The 15,126-nt window shown below is 42.8% G+C and overlaps 1 protein-coding gene across 4 annotated transcripts in view; it reads right to left on the bottom strand.

Moving 5' to 3' along the window:
• The window catches only part of CSMD2 (CUB and Sushi multiple domains 2), a 501,247-nt gene that overhangs the window by 393,975 nt on the left and 92,146 nt on the right, over window positions 1-15,126 (bottom strand). For all 4 annotated transcript variants that reach the window (XM_081018274.1, XM_081018269.1, XM_081018275.1 and 1 more), the window contains exon 3: window positions 12,349-12,461. In XM_081018274.1, coding sequence (XP_080874400.1) covers window positions 12,349-12,461 — 113 coding nt within the window. The remainder of the gene's footprint in view (window positions 1-12,348; window positions 12,462-15,126) is intronic.

Here is a 15,126-nt window from a genome sequence, read left to right as displayed (position 1 = left end):
ACCAAAGCTTAACAGTGTCTGGAAAAGAACAAAGTTTTTCATTCATTAGTTGTCATCAAGAACAACTTTTTTCTTTCTGTTTTCTTTTGGAGGTAGCAGCCATTTTGTGTCAGACCACACCCCTGGCAGCAGCCATTTTGTGACTTGTGCCATTGGCACCTATTCCAAATTCCATATTTGTCTGTGGACCAATAAAAGGTTGGCAACGACTGCCTAACAGATAGTAGATGGGTATATATTTGTGCACACATTACTTGGCTAGAGAACTGCATTGCAAAATTCAGAGAAGTGCAAACTTTTTTTAAAAAAAATGTTCTGTTTGGTTCTGTATTGTTTTGGTGTGCCTTTAAATGTATTTATTATTTATTTGGCAGAATCTTAATAAGAAATGAAGCCTATGAGTGTTTTAATGTGATCCAAATAAAATGCCTGCCTCCTAGCTCAGAGTACCATTCTCTCTCTCTCTCTCTCTCTCTCTCTCTCTGCCCTTGACTTTCAAAAAACACACATATGGTATTATTAAAGTAGTACTCTCTGGTGATGTGAGGGATTGCACTATGACACATAGAAGAAGCTGGACACAAAGATATGAAAATTCGTGCTGCATTAAAGAACCGAAGAACACCTTTTAAATATAAATATTTCAGCACATCAGTGGGGGAAATGCAATCAACCTGCACAAGATTTATCTGTAGACAGGATAAAACAAACAAAGCAAGACTAGGTGAGGGCTGGTTGTACGGTGTGTGATGGGTTTTTTAAAAATCTAGAATATGAAAATTCAGAAAGAGAGATTAAAACATCCCTGAGGATCTGAATGCTGTTTATGCGGATTTAAATTACCTCAGGCATAGATGCAAACTGAAATTGCTCATCAGCTAGGGAATTTCTAAGTATTGAAGGCTGAGAATGGTCATTGCTTAAACAAAAAAGCTACAGGCCCATTTGTATTTCTTATGTATACAGGAGACAAGGAGACCCAGGAATTGCCTGAACAGGCCCCACCTATGCTGATGTATTTAATCACCGGCAATGGCTTCAGAAGTGGAGAAACTCTCAGAGGGCTAACTGGCATAAAACAAATCTAAGATTTTTCTTTTTATTGCCCTCCACAACCCCCCTACCGACTCAGCTGCAAAGTCCAGAACATTACTAGCTCCAGGGTATTGTGGAGGATGCAAAATGATGGACAAGCTTCTTCTACTACCACTACTACTTGCTCTCTGTGTGTGTGGTTGTGGGGGCATTAGGAAAAAAATTAAGGAGCTGTGCTCCTGCCAATGTTGAGCCCTACTACAGAGAAACTGTTGGATAACCTGACCTCCCCATGGAGAAATTCAGAGAAATGGTCCCTGCAATTTATCTGTCTGTACATAGGGTGGAAAAGTTCAAAAACTTGAGACATGTACTCAAATTCTTAGGGATTGAACATTTCATGCTCTAGTAAATGGAGGGTGGGGTCCTGTTTATGGAATTCCCAAGAGGCATCTGGTTGGCCAGTGTGAGAACAGGATTCTGGGGAAGAAGGACTTTTGGTCTGATCCAGCAGCTGGGCTCTTCGTATATTCATATGAAAATCACTGACATATTCTAGGTCCTAAAAGGCTCAAGCCATCTGGAAGGTAAGTTGAAAAGAAAGAGGCGCTCTTTAGAGGCTGATCAATAATTTAAGGCATTAAGAGGGATGCGGCTGAGTGCAGGTCATTTGTTATTTTAAGCCCATTAAGCTGCTTCCTAACAGGCTGCAGCCGATCAGGCAAATGAAATGGTCTTGGGGCACTGATAAGAAGAGAGAGGGGTTTTTCCTCTCCTAACCTCACACAGCAGCAGCAAGAGGAGCTTTATAATAGGGATGGTCAGTGCTGGTTGCCTAGAGGTCTTGGATGTTTGGCACTGTCAGGTGGAGGGTGGATTTCAAACCAAGGGGTGGCAGATGCTAATAGGATACACTTTCCTTCCTTCCTTCTTTCTTTCTTTTTCTTTTGCTACAGCACCACCTCCTGTAGCTAAATGTAAAATGGTAGCTCCACATGCAGAACCAATTGCATATGGCACCCAACAAGTCTTATGGTAGGGTAACCTGCATATACAAATACAAATCTCTTATTAGAAACCCAACCTTTTATTTTACCTCCTCACCCCCATCATAAGTTGCTACTGGTCAGAGAACTGAGGAAAAATACACCAAAATTTGACCAGGACAACTGCATAAAAAACTTGGCCAGAGGCACCAATCAATACCCTCATTTTACAGCTTGGTGAGATTAAAGGTGCTTCCAGATTATTACTATTTCCAACAATCTGGCAAATTGATGTTGCACACAGAACATTTATTTGGCACTCTTCTGCTGCAAACCCACTCTGTCCTCCCCAAATCATAATTTTTTTCAATAAGAAAATTTACAAAAATATTCATTGGAAAGTGTGGGATAATAATTCCAGAACATCTGGAAGTGGCCTAAGAGGTAAATGATTAGCACAAGGCCAGCTATGGCAGATAATGGGTGTGGGTTTTTATAATTTTTTTAAAAAAATAATTTGTAACATTACTTTCTATGACTAGATCATTGGAAATCAGAAACATTTGCTGGTCTTCTGCAGGGAGCCAGGAGATCTACCTGTAGATTCTGATCTACCTTCTGGTTTATAAGACATGGAAGGGTCTACATTTTTAGATGCCAAGTACAGAGCGCTGGGAAAATTAGTTCAAGGGACTGATTAGGCTGCAGAGGAGACTGGGCTGTGCCCAGACAGCAGTTCCTAAGGTTCTCAGGACCAGACACAGATGACAGGATTGCATAGGCAAAGGGGTCAACTGTAGACAGCAACAACTTGGAGGCACAGGGGCGGATCTATTGTGAAACTAATGAAGCTTAAACTTCAGGACCCCTAATAATCCTGGAGAGAGCCCAAAAGCGACTTTGGCCAACACTGCTTAAATTTTTTGGGTCTAGTAGACCCAATTTGATTCGCACAACTCAAAATGATCAATATTTTTTGTTGATGTATATATTTGAACAATCCCAAAGTTTGAGAGTCAGTAGCACAGCTATTGTAAATATGTGGCAATTAGTCATGGAACAATCCCATTGTAGAAGATGACAGTGGTTACCCAGACCTCGCTGCTGGTTGCAAAGGGCCCCCCATAACAGTTCAAGCTTCAGGGCTCCCAAAATGTAGGTCTGCCACTGAGTAGGCAGCAGGTGGAACACCTGGAAGCCAAAGTGTACCTAAACTCACGGCAGTAAATACTACTGAAGGAAGGATTTTGACACAAAGATTTATATAGCTGGTAGTGGCAAGGGACTTGCTCTCCTAGAGCTTCCAACTCTACTCTATAGTATTATAGTTTTCTACTTCAAGCAGAAACCCTAGCAGTGCAAGAACTGGTGCCTTGCCCACAAGGCTCCCGATTTGAACCTTGTGACAGATCCACTTTCATGTTGTGCTCTCTCTATTGTCATAAATCAAGATAGCTGTTTGGATTGCATATTGTTATTTTTTAACCAGCCTCATAATTTATCTCCTCTCCACCAGGTAGAAACTGTAAAACCAGCAATGTCTGCTGTTAAATCTGCCTGCATTTAAATGCATTAAATTTGTGAAAGATGCAGATGTTCTTATAAGATAACTATTATGGAAAATACTTCAAAGATCATCCAGCAGATCGCACATGTGTAGGAGTAATACAGCCAGGTTATTTATTTCATAAAAATTCTACACACACACACACACACACACACACACACTGCTTGATTGTTAAAAAACCTCAAAGTGGTTTACAAAAAAAAAGATAAAACAAGAACATCAAGAAAAAATGGCAAACATACTTTAAAACATACAAAAGTTAAAATACTAAAACTGATTAAAATTTCCTTTTAGACTTTGTCTAAACAAGAATGTTTTTAGCAGGAACAGAAAAGAGTGATCTAAATGGACAGGAAGTTCCAAAGTGCAGATGCTGCCACACCAAACAACTGAGTTCTTACAAGTTTGGATATTATGTGGCATCTGTAGTAGTGCCAATTCTGCTGAAGCTTTTGAGTGGACACATGTGGGTAAGGTTAAGAACATTTCACCCAACACTCTGTTTCCAATTCTGAAATATCATGTGCTCTGCGGACACTTGGAAGCAAAGTATGCAAGTGATGATTTGTCCCTGGGATCTTCCCCCAGGATCTATAATTCAAAGGTAATAAATAATAAAGGTACATTGCTTATACAGTGGTACCTCGGGTTACATACGCTTCAGGTTACATACGCTTCAGGTTACACACTCCGCTAACGTAGAAATAGTGCTTCAGGTTAAGAACTTTGCTTCAGGATAAGAACAGAAATCGGGCTCCGGCAGAGCGGCGGCAGCAGGAGGCCCCATTAGCTAAAGTGGTGCTTCAGGTTAAGAACAGTTTCAGGTTAAGAACAGACCTCCGGAACGAATTAAGTACTTAACCCGAGGTACCACTGTATAACACTTCTGAACATAAAGGTTCCACCAACCTATCATGACTGACTGTCAATACACCTATGGTCCATGAATATATCTGGTCCTTAAAAGGAAAGTCAATATAATCTAGAGGCTGCCACCACAATTTCACGGTAGCAAATTCTATGTGTGAATTTTGTGTCATGTCAGTTTGTCCCTCACACATACTGGTAATCAACTTCACCAGATGACCCTGAGTTCTAATATTGTGAGAGATGGTAAAGCAATCTAGTAACTGAACCATGTGTTCCTAAAGTAAAAATAATGCAGTCTTAGAAGGCATGCAAAATCAGATAGGCTTGCAAATCAAACTGATGGGTACGCAAGAGAGCGGAAAGCAGAGTGGCTTCAGGAACACTTGTGGGGGATGAAGACAATTTGAATAGTGCTACAGAACCAGCCTGTTAAAAATACAAATAAACATTTTGTGCAAAAAAAGAAAGGAAAGGAAAGCATTGGGGAAGGGGAACAGAAAGAGAGATGGAGGGAGGGACACACACACACACACAGAGAGAGAGAGAGAGAGAGAGAGAGAGAGGGGGGGGGGGGTACTGTCATTTACTTAAGGCTGCTTCTCTCTGTATGTAAATGCTTCAAATTTCTTAAAATAAGCAGTATGCTTCAATGCATAATTACTGCTTTTCAATGTTTGTGGCCATCAAATTTGTCACAGCTGGAATCACAACACAAGAAAATGAATCCTCACCTACTTTCAGAACAGAGCACCTCTATGGAGCAGGATAACAAAGCACCACACTTTTCTCGACTGCATGCTATAGTACACAACCATCACAAACCACCTAAGGAAATGAGCTTGAACCATGGCATGACAGATTTCAAGTCCAGCATTGAACAGGAGGTTCGACAAAGAGACCGCCAAGGTCCCTTTCAATGCTATGATTTCCCTGAGAAGAACAATGCAAAAGAACGTTCTCTCTCTCTCTCTCTCTCTCTCTCACACACACACACACACACACACACACAAACACACAACACCAGAACTCGTGAATATCAAATGCAGCTAAATGTTGGAAGATTCAGGACAGATAAAAGGAAGTAGAATGCATTGTTAAACTTTGAAACACACTCTCCCAGGAGGCAGTGATGGCCACCTACTGGGATGGCTTCAAAAGAAGGCTGGCCTCACTCCCCTCCCCCCACCGCCAAGACAGTGTGTGGCCTGTGAGTTCTGTGTTGAACTACTCTTTCAGCCCACTTGGTACAAAAAGTTGGGCCGCCCTGCCTTAGATACATGCTTTAGATACGGACTTAATAATGTCCGTATCTGTGGCCATATCACGACTACTCCATCCCCTAATGGAATAGCTCTGCCTGAGAACTCCTTCTTATAGACTAATTGCTTGACTTGGTAAAGACTCTAACATATGCAGGCAGAAAGTAGCAAGAGGAAGGAAGCCAAAGAGAACTAGTTCCACCATATTTTTAAACTAACAAAGTTCCACATAAGGGGACCAGATCTCCATGCCTCTAGGTCCCTGAGCCAATTAGAATGGGGGAAGTCATGGATACAGACATGCACCAGAGCTTTGTCGCCTCATCTCGACCTATGCCTACTAACAGAGTTATTAACATTTAAAATAAGAGTCTTCGGAAGGTCCAAACTTACTCCATGTGTAGATTAGAGAGGCTTAAACAAAGGAAATGTAAATTTCATCCAGATGCCCTTTAGGACTGGCCTTAGAAAATCTTAAAATGCAGTCTGGACTTTTAAAAAATGGAAGCAAATAAATGTCAAATCTGATCAGTCCTTGTGAAAATAACCCACAGCCACATTCTAATAAAGCTAGGTGTTTGCATGTCAAAGCACTACATATGCAGCTGAGAGTAGGGAGGTTCGGATAATCCCCCACTCATTCAGGGGCAGGAGGCTCATGTGGCCATGTGAGCTAGCCATGCTTAAGTCAAACCAGTGCAGAATCACTGTGGCTGCGGAGACTGGTAACTCATAACTGCTGCCTCCTACATGGTTTTTGATGCATTAGCAGCACCAAAGTGACCCCTCTGGGGCACAAGCCTGGGCAATGTATATGGAAGTCCTGAGCTGCCCAGGCAATAAGACACACACCCCCAGCCTCACTGATGTGGTCTAAAGGAAAACAGAGCAATACGTTTGGCATGTTTGGCAGAAACCACCTTTTTGACCATTGGACCCACTATTGGTCTCATTCGTTCAAACTGCTGGAGCCTGTCTTCAAAAGACAAGGGAAGTCCCTAAGCCACCAAGGGTTTGAGACCCATTGACTACCTCCACCTAGTTTAGCCGGCCTGTAGCAGCTGTTTCCTAAGGTGTGGCTGCTGTCACATGCTGACAGCTTCTAGGAACCACACATGAGAGCTGACTGCAGGGTGGAGACCAAAGGTGTGCAAACTACCCCAGAAGGAGCATGATAATAATACTACTGTTCCCCATCACCCCATACATTCCACATGACCCAGAGGATGTACCCAGAACTCTGTCTCACTCACTATGACACAGAAGGGAGTTTCATCTGAACCCTTCTACTTTCCTTGAGCAATCCACTGCTGCCTCCTGGACTGCTGAAGAGGCAGACTGTTTTTACATCAAAACAGCAGTTGCTGCACTTTGGAAGGTCACATATTGCTTTCTGACAATCTCTGGGGTTAAACTGAAGAAATGCAAGTTTTGCTCGTTTGTAGCATGACTCAGCTGCATGTTGCTCTGACTGACTGGCAGCTTTGACAACAGAATACCACCTTCTTATCCTTGTCCTCCCACCAGTTTTTCAACCTCTTAAAATTAAATTGGTCATGTTTTAGTTGTTTCATTCCTTGATTTCCCTTCAGTATGAATGTTGTGGCTGCAACCTGAATAAAGAAATGTGAAATTGATTAATCATATGCATTTGGCTGTGTAGCTGATTGATATATCAGTTAGATTAGCATATGGGTTGAAACAATATTTCTGAATCAAGCAGCGCACTTTTTAAATGTAAATCTTTGTGCCACGGCAGGCATTCTTTTAGAAGGCTAGGTAAAGGTAAAGGGACCCTGACAGTTAGGTTCAGTCGCGGACGACTCTGGGTTTGCGGCGCTCATCTCGCTTTACTGGCCAAGGGAGCTGGCATACAGTTTCCAGGTCATGTGGCCAGCATGACTGAGCTGCTTCTGGTAAAACCAGAGCAGTGCATGGAAACACCGTTTACCTTTCCACCAGAGCAGTACCTATTTATCTACTTGCACTTTGACGTGCTTTCGAACTGCTAGGTTGGCAGGAGCAGGGACCGGGCAATGGGAGTTCACCCCATCATGAGGATTCAAACCGCCAAACTTCTGATCGGCAAGCCCTTGGCTCTGTGGTTTAGACCACAGTGCCACCCACGTCCTTTTTAGAAAGCTAGTTATCTTTAAATAGCACTTTGCAGCCATTGTGGCAGACCTTCAGTAGCGCAGGTGCTTTTTGGACAAGTGCATCCACAAAGGACTCCTCATACTGAGTCACAGAGGATCAGTGTCACTTCTGTTTTGTCGGCAATGGGTGTGCTAGCAGAAGGCACTGGAGATACTCACATATTCACACACCCACCTGATTTTCTAGGGACAGTCCCAGAATTATGAAAACCATTTGACTTGATCCCAGAATGTCCCTTTTTCCCCACCAGCAGCACCACTGCCAAGCTGGGTGAGGAAGAAGAGCCAGTGCTTGTCCCGAATGATGATAATGGTCACGGCTAAGAAGGAAACCCTGTTGTCTCTCCATGGCCACAGCAGCTGGTCTCCTCCCTTGGAAGCTCATAGCAGCTGCTGCTGGAGAGTGGGCAAGGAGGAGGAAAGACTGCCGTCGCCAAGGCCAAGGCCCACATGACACGCTGGCTCTGAGGGGGCAGGCAGAGGGCAGAGCTGTCCTTGGTTGGAAGAAAGGGGGAGCAGAGTAGAGCACAAGTTGGGGTGGGGGAATGTTTTGTGTGTCCGTGTCTAACCTTGCCCTTTCTAAAATTCATTCATTGGTGTGTGTTTTCTTTTTGTAAATCTACCAAAGAAAAAAATAAAATCGGGGTTAAGGGGTTTTCTCAGGATGGTGGAGGACATGTCTGCTGTGTCCCATTGGTGTAGTGGTGGTGGCACTGTTAGAATTCCTGCTCCATGATTGCAGTCATGGGATTTTTGTTTATTACATGACGGTATATGTTTTGACTCCACAGAGTGGGAAGTGACGGAGACAGGATGTTTGTGTTACTGTGTTCCGTGAAGTGGGACTATTGTCCTTTGCTCTTTTTCTCTTTGCTGTCTGATGCTAGAGAGAGAGGGAGCCATGTTGCAGTGCTCCGTGTGTGTTTATATGTAAATAGAGTAGATTAGCCAAAATGCTGAGTTGCTGAGGTCTGTCACACAAACTGCGAACACTCTGCGGATCCCTGTGTGCCGATGTCTGTTGGCATCGGTTGCTGTGATGTTTGGGCAGAAGAAAGCTTTTGAAGCTCCCAAATGAATGACCAGGAGGGAGAGAACATGGCAGTCGGGCATGTGTCTCTGCCAGGGTCCTACTCAAGTGTAGGACAAGCTCCTGATAGGCACTTGCCCTTCTTCTGATAGGAAATGCTCTGTGGGGCAGGGAACACAAAAAATGGGGAGTCGAGGAGGGTCAGTTGGGGGAGGAGTGATTAACGTCCCATTTTCATCTGAGGAATGTTGGAAGGTATGTACTCAGTGAGTGGGCTATGAGGGACTGGTGGGACTGAAGCAACCATGGATGAGAAGGAGTCAACTCAGTTGTATCTCATGCTTCCACCAGTGAGCATTGGATGGGGAGCATACCCTTTCCTGTCTGCCACCTGAGTCAAGTGGCTCAATGAAGCTCATAGTAGGCCTCACTCTGCCTCCAGATGTTGTTGGACTCCAGCTTCCACTACCCCTGAGCAATAGCCATGCTGACTGGGCCTGAAATCCAACAACATCTGGAGGGCCAAAGGTATCCTACTTATAGATTAACCGATTAAACACTCTAACTTTTTCCCTCAGACACAGCCTGCTAAACGAGCATTAAATTGAATACAGCATGCATTTGTTTTTTAAAAAGGTTGACATTAAAAAAGGTGAACAGCCTGTCAGAATGATGTAGGGATAATGTGCAAGAGACAACTGAGCCATTATTGGAACGAGGAGTAAGTATGTGTCTCTCTTTTACAGTGAACATGCAGGAAGGAAAAGCAGATACAACTGCTGCGCAAATGTGAGTTTTAAAACTGAAACTGCAATTTGGATTGTCCCTAAGATGCACCGTACTGGGAACTCCAAAGAGATCTCAAGGTCATCATCATTTTACATATGATTTTCATCCTGGTGCAAAGGGGACGCCTGAAAAAGCTTTAAGAGACCACAGAAAGGTCCAAGCCTAGGTGGGATCGATTCCCAAATCTTTCAAGTCACCCACTCCACTTCACACCTCCTTCAACATCTGAGGATGTTTGAAATGAATTGGTTCCTAGTCCTAATGAGAATTCTAACACCAAATTCTTCTTGGTGTTTTTCTTTCTTTCTTTAAAAAACCCACCATTATGCTTAGTTTATCAGTAAGTGGGATGGATTGGTTCATTAACACATCAAAGGTACAGTATAGCTGCTGCTTTCTTTATCCAATGGACAGACCACCATCAACTACCAGAGCACCAGACAGTCATGGTAGACAGCATGTTTCCCAGCTAAGCATTGAACCAGAAATCAGCACAAAAAGCTCTGAAACTTTATTAAGCCCAGCTTGTTGTTTTATAGAACTGCTCCTTCTTTATTTGCCTTATGATAAAGAACAAACCTTCCCATCACTGCATTTAGCTTTCCCTGACTTGTTACTCATGCCCTCCACGCAAACAACAGCACAGCCAAGAGGCAGCGGTTTATAAATTATAATGCAATTCTGTCATGCACACAGTATTAATGTGCTTATTTTAAAAAACAAAAAACCTCGTCCTCTGCTATGATGAACTGTTGTTGGTATTAACCAGGATGTGGTGCGGAATTCATACTGATTTCCCATTTACTGCAAAACACTCCCTCAATTTATTTTAAATGTCACTTCACCATATATTCATCAGGTATGCTGTAGAGGTGATTGTAATTAATTTCACATCGTACCGACATGGCTAGCATACGTAATCCTCAGGGAAGGGTACTAAGAGCACTTGCTTGTCTGCAAGCCAAGGCAGGCAGTGTGAACTCCAAATCAGTCTGTCTGTGATGGATAGAAAGATATAGAGACAGACAGAGATGCAATACATGTCTCTCTATATCAGGCATAGGCAAACTCGGCCCTCCAGATGTTTTGGGATTACAGCTCCCATCATCCCTGACCACTGGGAGCATATAGTTAGAGCATATTGCCCAAGCTCCCACTCTCATTCATGGCACTTCGACTCTCAACTTGATTATTCCCGAATACTTTATTCCATAAGTTAAGTGCAGGGGTCTGCAAACTTTTTCAGCAGGGGGCCGGTCCACTGTCCCTCAGACCTTGTAGGGGAGGACTATATTTTGAAGGGAAAAAAGAACAAATTCCCATGCCCCACAAATAACCCAGAGATGCATTTTAAATAAAAGCACACATTCTACTTATGTAAAAACACCAGGCAGGCCCAATAAATAACCCAGAGATGCATTTTCAATAAAAGGACACATTCTACTCATGTAAAAGCACGCTAATTCCCAGACCGTCCGTGGGCCGGATTTAGAAGGCGATTGGGCCAGATCCAGCCCCTGGGCCTTAGTTTGCCTACCCATGAATTAGGGCATGGTTTAAACATAGCTCTAAGATACACGGATAGGCACAAGCTGAAAACTTTCTCTCAGCACTGGACATGCCCCTTGGGCTTCTCTTTTGAAGAGCGGCGTGGGTACAGGGCACGATTCACATCTCAAGAGATGGGACTGTGCAAGCAAGTAGGCTCTCCTGCGAGTGGGATGAACCTGTTCAGTGGCATATTCAACAGTGGTGGACCTTAGAGTCTCAAATTTCAGCAGCTCCCTCAACGCCAGAATTTGGTGCCCCTACACCTCTCACACTCCATGTGCTTTTGTGACCAACATAACACACTCAGCCAACATATTTTTGATTGCCCTAAGCTCCTCTGATCTTATTACTAACATAAACCTTCTTCTCTGTTACCAAATAAAAAACAAAGCTATCAACATAATAAAGGATCATTAATCTATTGCCTATTTGCTTGGAGATATCTTTAACTGAAGATTAGAAGAAAATTATTGTCTTGTCATCTTGGATGTCACACTTCTAGTTATTTTACTCACATGTAAAATTCCATTTTGAAAAATTGTTGCCAGATAATGAAACTTTGGAAAATTGTATTTAAAATGTTACAGAGCATATTAACAATAGATGAAAATGAAAAATGGGTTGACATTTCCATGGAATTACTCAACATTTTGATTCTTTCTTACACATACACATAATTTGTCAATTTAGCCATTGTGTTCTCTCTCTCTCTCTCTCTCTCTCTCTCTGTGTGTGTGTGTGTGTGTGTACTGATAGATAAACAGATACAGTAGATGGAGTTTCTTTGTTGTCGTTTTTAAAAAAATGTAAGGAAAGCAGTATTGGTCCAATTTTAGATTCAAAGCAATAATATAGTTATATATTTCCCCCCAAAAAAGCATTTATATACTAAAATATTAGGGTGGTGAACAGTAATGTAAAACCACAATGAAAACACAATTAAAACCAGGACAGAACTGCAGCAAAATACAGGACAGAGTACATAATGCACAGAATTACCCTTAAGAAAAAAGACAATGGATTTGAGTTGCAAAACATAATTTGTCCCAGAAAACCCAAATGGATCTTGACAGAAGCAAAGGCTGGACACCAAAAGCTGACCTACCTTCATAGTTTGCCTGAAATCCTTGAGCACTGACAGCATAATCGCTTACAAGCCACAAGGACAGCACCACCCCAGTACTCACGATGGGAGGAGGCAGTTGGAATCCTGTTAACCTGAAAGAGATCACAATGGGAAGAATCACACCAGGCACTTCCTATTAAACATGTAACGCAGAACCATCCTGTTACCAACCTGCCCAACCATCTCCTGCCTTCCTTTTAGGTGAAGGTGTAATACTGTAAAACGGGGATTACTCAGACTGTGGCACAGTCCTGACCTCTTGTCTTTCTCTGCACTACCTGGGCAACATGACTGCCACCCACAATGGTTGGGGCCCCTTTATAGCTGATCCTTTAAACTCTCCCCAGACCATAACCCTCCCCAGGCCACATCCCTCAGCAGCCCCTACTTTGCACTCTCTGTGGATGCTTTTGCCTGGATGGAATGTGCCCTTGAACTCTGATCATGTTTCTTGCTTGCCTGGAAGGAGAGAGAGAGGGATGGGTCTGTGCGAGTGTGTGTAGAAACAAGGCAAAAATTACCGTAATTTTTGCTCTATAAGACTCACTTTTTCCCTCCTAAAAAGTAAGGGGAAATGTGTGTGCGTCTTATGGGGCGAATGCAGGCTGTGCAGCTATCCCAGAAGCCAGAATAGCAAGAGGGATCGCTGCTTTCACTGTGCAGTGATCCCCCTTGTTGTTCTGGCTTCTGAGATTCAGAATATTTTTTTTCTTGTTTCCCTCCTCCAAAAACTAGGTGCATCTTATGGTCTGGTGCGTCTTATAGAGCAAAAAATACAGTACATTTATTGTTCCATCCACGTTTGCCCTTGTCCTCCCTCCCACTGGCATTTGGCCCCAGAAAGTGGTCCAGAAGGGAATCTACCCCTCAGAATGAAAAAAGATTGCCTACCCAAGAGCTACAGTAGATGAACAAAAAGGTTGACAATTACGGTAGCTTCATATGTTCATTCACACTGATAAAAAAAGCAACACTTATGTCTTTGTCGTCAAAGTAACTCATAGGGCAGGCTCAATGAGCTTGACAAAGGCTGACTCGATATGTGAATTAAAGATAATAGCTGGTGACATTCTGCAGGCCTCCTAGGTTCCATCCCTGAATGACTTTTCTTCCACAGCTAGATGGCAATTGTTAATTTTATTAACACAGGTTTGTTCAGCAATCATTTCTGAACTGGCATTACGATATCCCAGGTATTAATTCCCAGCTGTTCTATTGACACAGCTGGGAAATAGCTGATGTACATTTCTGACGAACAATTACAGTTTTATCTTCCAATCCTATTGCCTCTCACCTGGCTAAGGCAATTTATTTTTTAAAAAAACTTTAAATGTGGATTTTAATTTAAAGTGCTCTCTCTCTCTCTCTCTCTCTCTCTCTCTCTCTCTCTCTGCTTTCATCAGCTTAAGACCTAAAATTATACTACATAAAAACACTGGAGAGAGGCAATAACTCAGTGGCAGAGCTTTGAACACAGAAGTTTCCAGGTCCAGTCCACAGCAAGCAGGGCTGGAGGAAGGCACTGAAGACTCAGCCAGCCAGTGTAGGCAACACCAGGATAAAAGGACCCATAATCGGACTCAGATGTAGGGACAAGGGAAAAATTCATTTGGTCCACTTTTCCCAGTGGGCTGACCCAACACAATGCTACCAAACTTCTTTCTGGGCTGGAACACGACTCTTTGTCGGATAACCCTCTTCGGCGTATTTCATGATGCAGCTTCGGTGTGAAAAATGTGTGCACCCCTTGCTAAATAAAAGATGCACACAAAAAACTGAAAATTGTGTGTTTTTATGTAAAAGGAGCTGTACAGGCAATTTATGTCCACACTTTTAATGTGTTCCTTCAAAAAGTCCACACAAATTGAGGTTAAGCATCAGTGAGACTGACAAAGGACAGAATTACTTGTTCTGTTCACCGCCTACCAAGAATAAAGCAGTTCCCTAGGTTTGTTTGTTGGTTTATTACATATATATATACCACCCTGCATTCAAGGATCACAGGGTGGTTTGCAGTATGAAACACAAAAATACGTAACATAATAGCAAACAAAGCAACACCCCCCTCCTCAGTTGAAAAGCTGTAGGTTGCTAATTAGTCAAAGGCCTGGGAGAAAAGGAGTTTATTTTTTTCTGCTATTCTTGTTTTTTCTATTATATTTTGTTCTGCTGTTTAAATTGTGTGGTGTTTTCTTTTTTCTTTTTTTAAAAAGTTAACTCTCTCATTTTGACTACAGCTTACGAGGAAGACAGAAACTATGTTCCTTCAGAACCATAGCTCTCATTTAAAGTTATTTTCCCATAGTCATATAGTCCAGGGTTTGTCAACTATTTTAGGCCCACGGACACATATACAAACCACAGAAACTGTTATGTCCTCCCCCACAACCAAGTACACACCACAACCTGCTGCATCTTTCAAGCCTAATTCAGCAGGGGGCTGTGGCAGCAGAGAAGGCCTCTGAGGTCACAGGTGTGCTCACGAGCACCACCCTGGCAACGCAATATATATCATATGTGTCTGCAGTTGGCAAGGCAGTGCCTGCGAATACCACAGCACCCCCAGACTTCTCACTTGGTGCCATTTACACTTAATAAAAGTTTGCTGGATTGTAACAAAGTCTCCATTGTACCAAAGTTGGACTTTGGGGTACACATGACCTTCCTAAACTAGAGTACTCCCTGACAGGTTCTGTTAAGGCTGCCTGAAGCCCAGTTCCCAAGATCAAGCTCTTAGGGGAGTGGGTGGCACTGTGG

This window comes from Podarcis pityusensis (assembly GCF_964106645.2).
Source record: "Podarcis pityusensis genome assembly, chromosome: 8".
In the NCBI taxonomy this organism is placed as follows: Eukaryota; Metazoa; Chordata; class Lepidosauria; order Squamata; family Lacertidae; genus Podarcis; species Podarcis pityusensis.
This window is presented reverse-complemented; position numbering and strand designations above follow the sequence as displayed.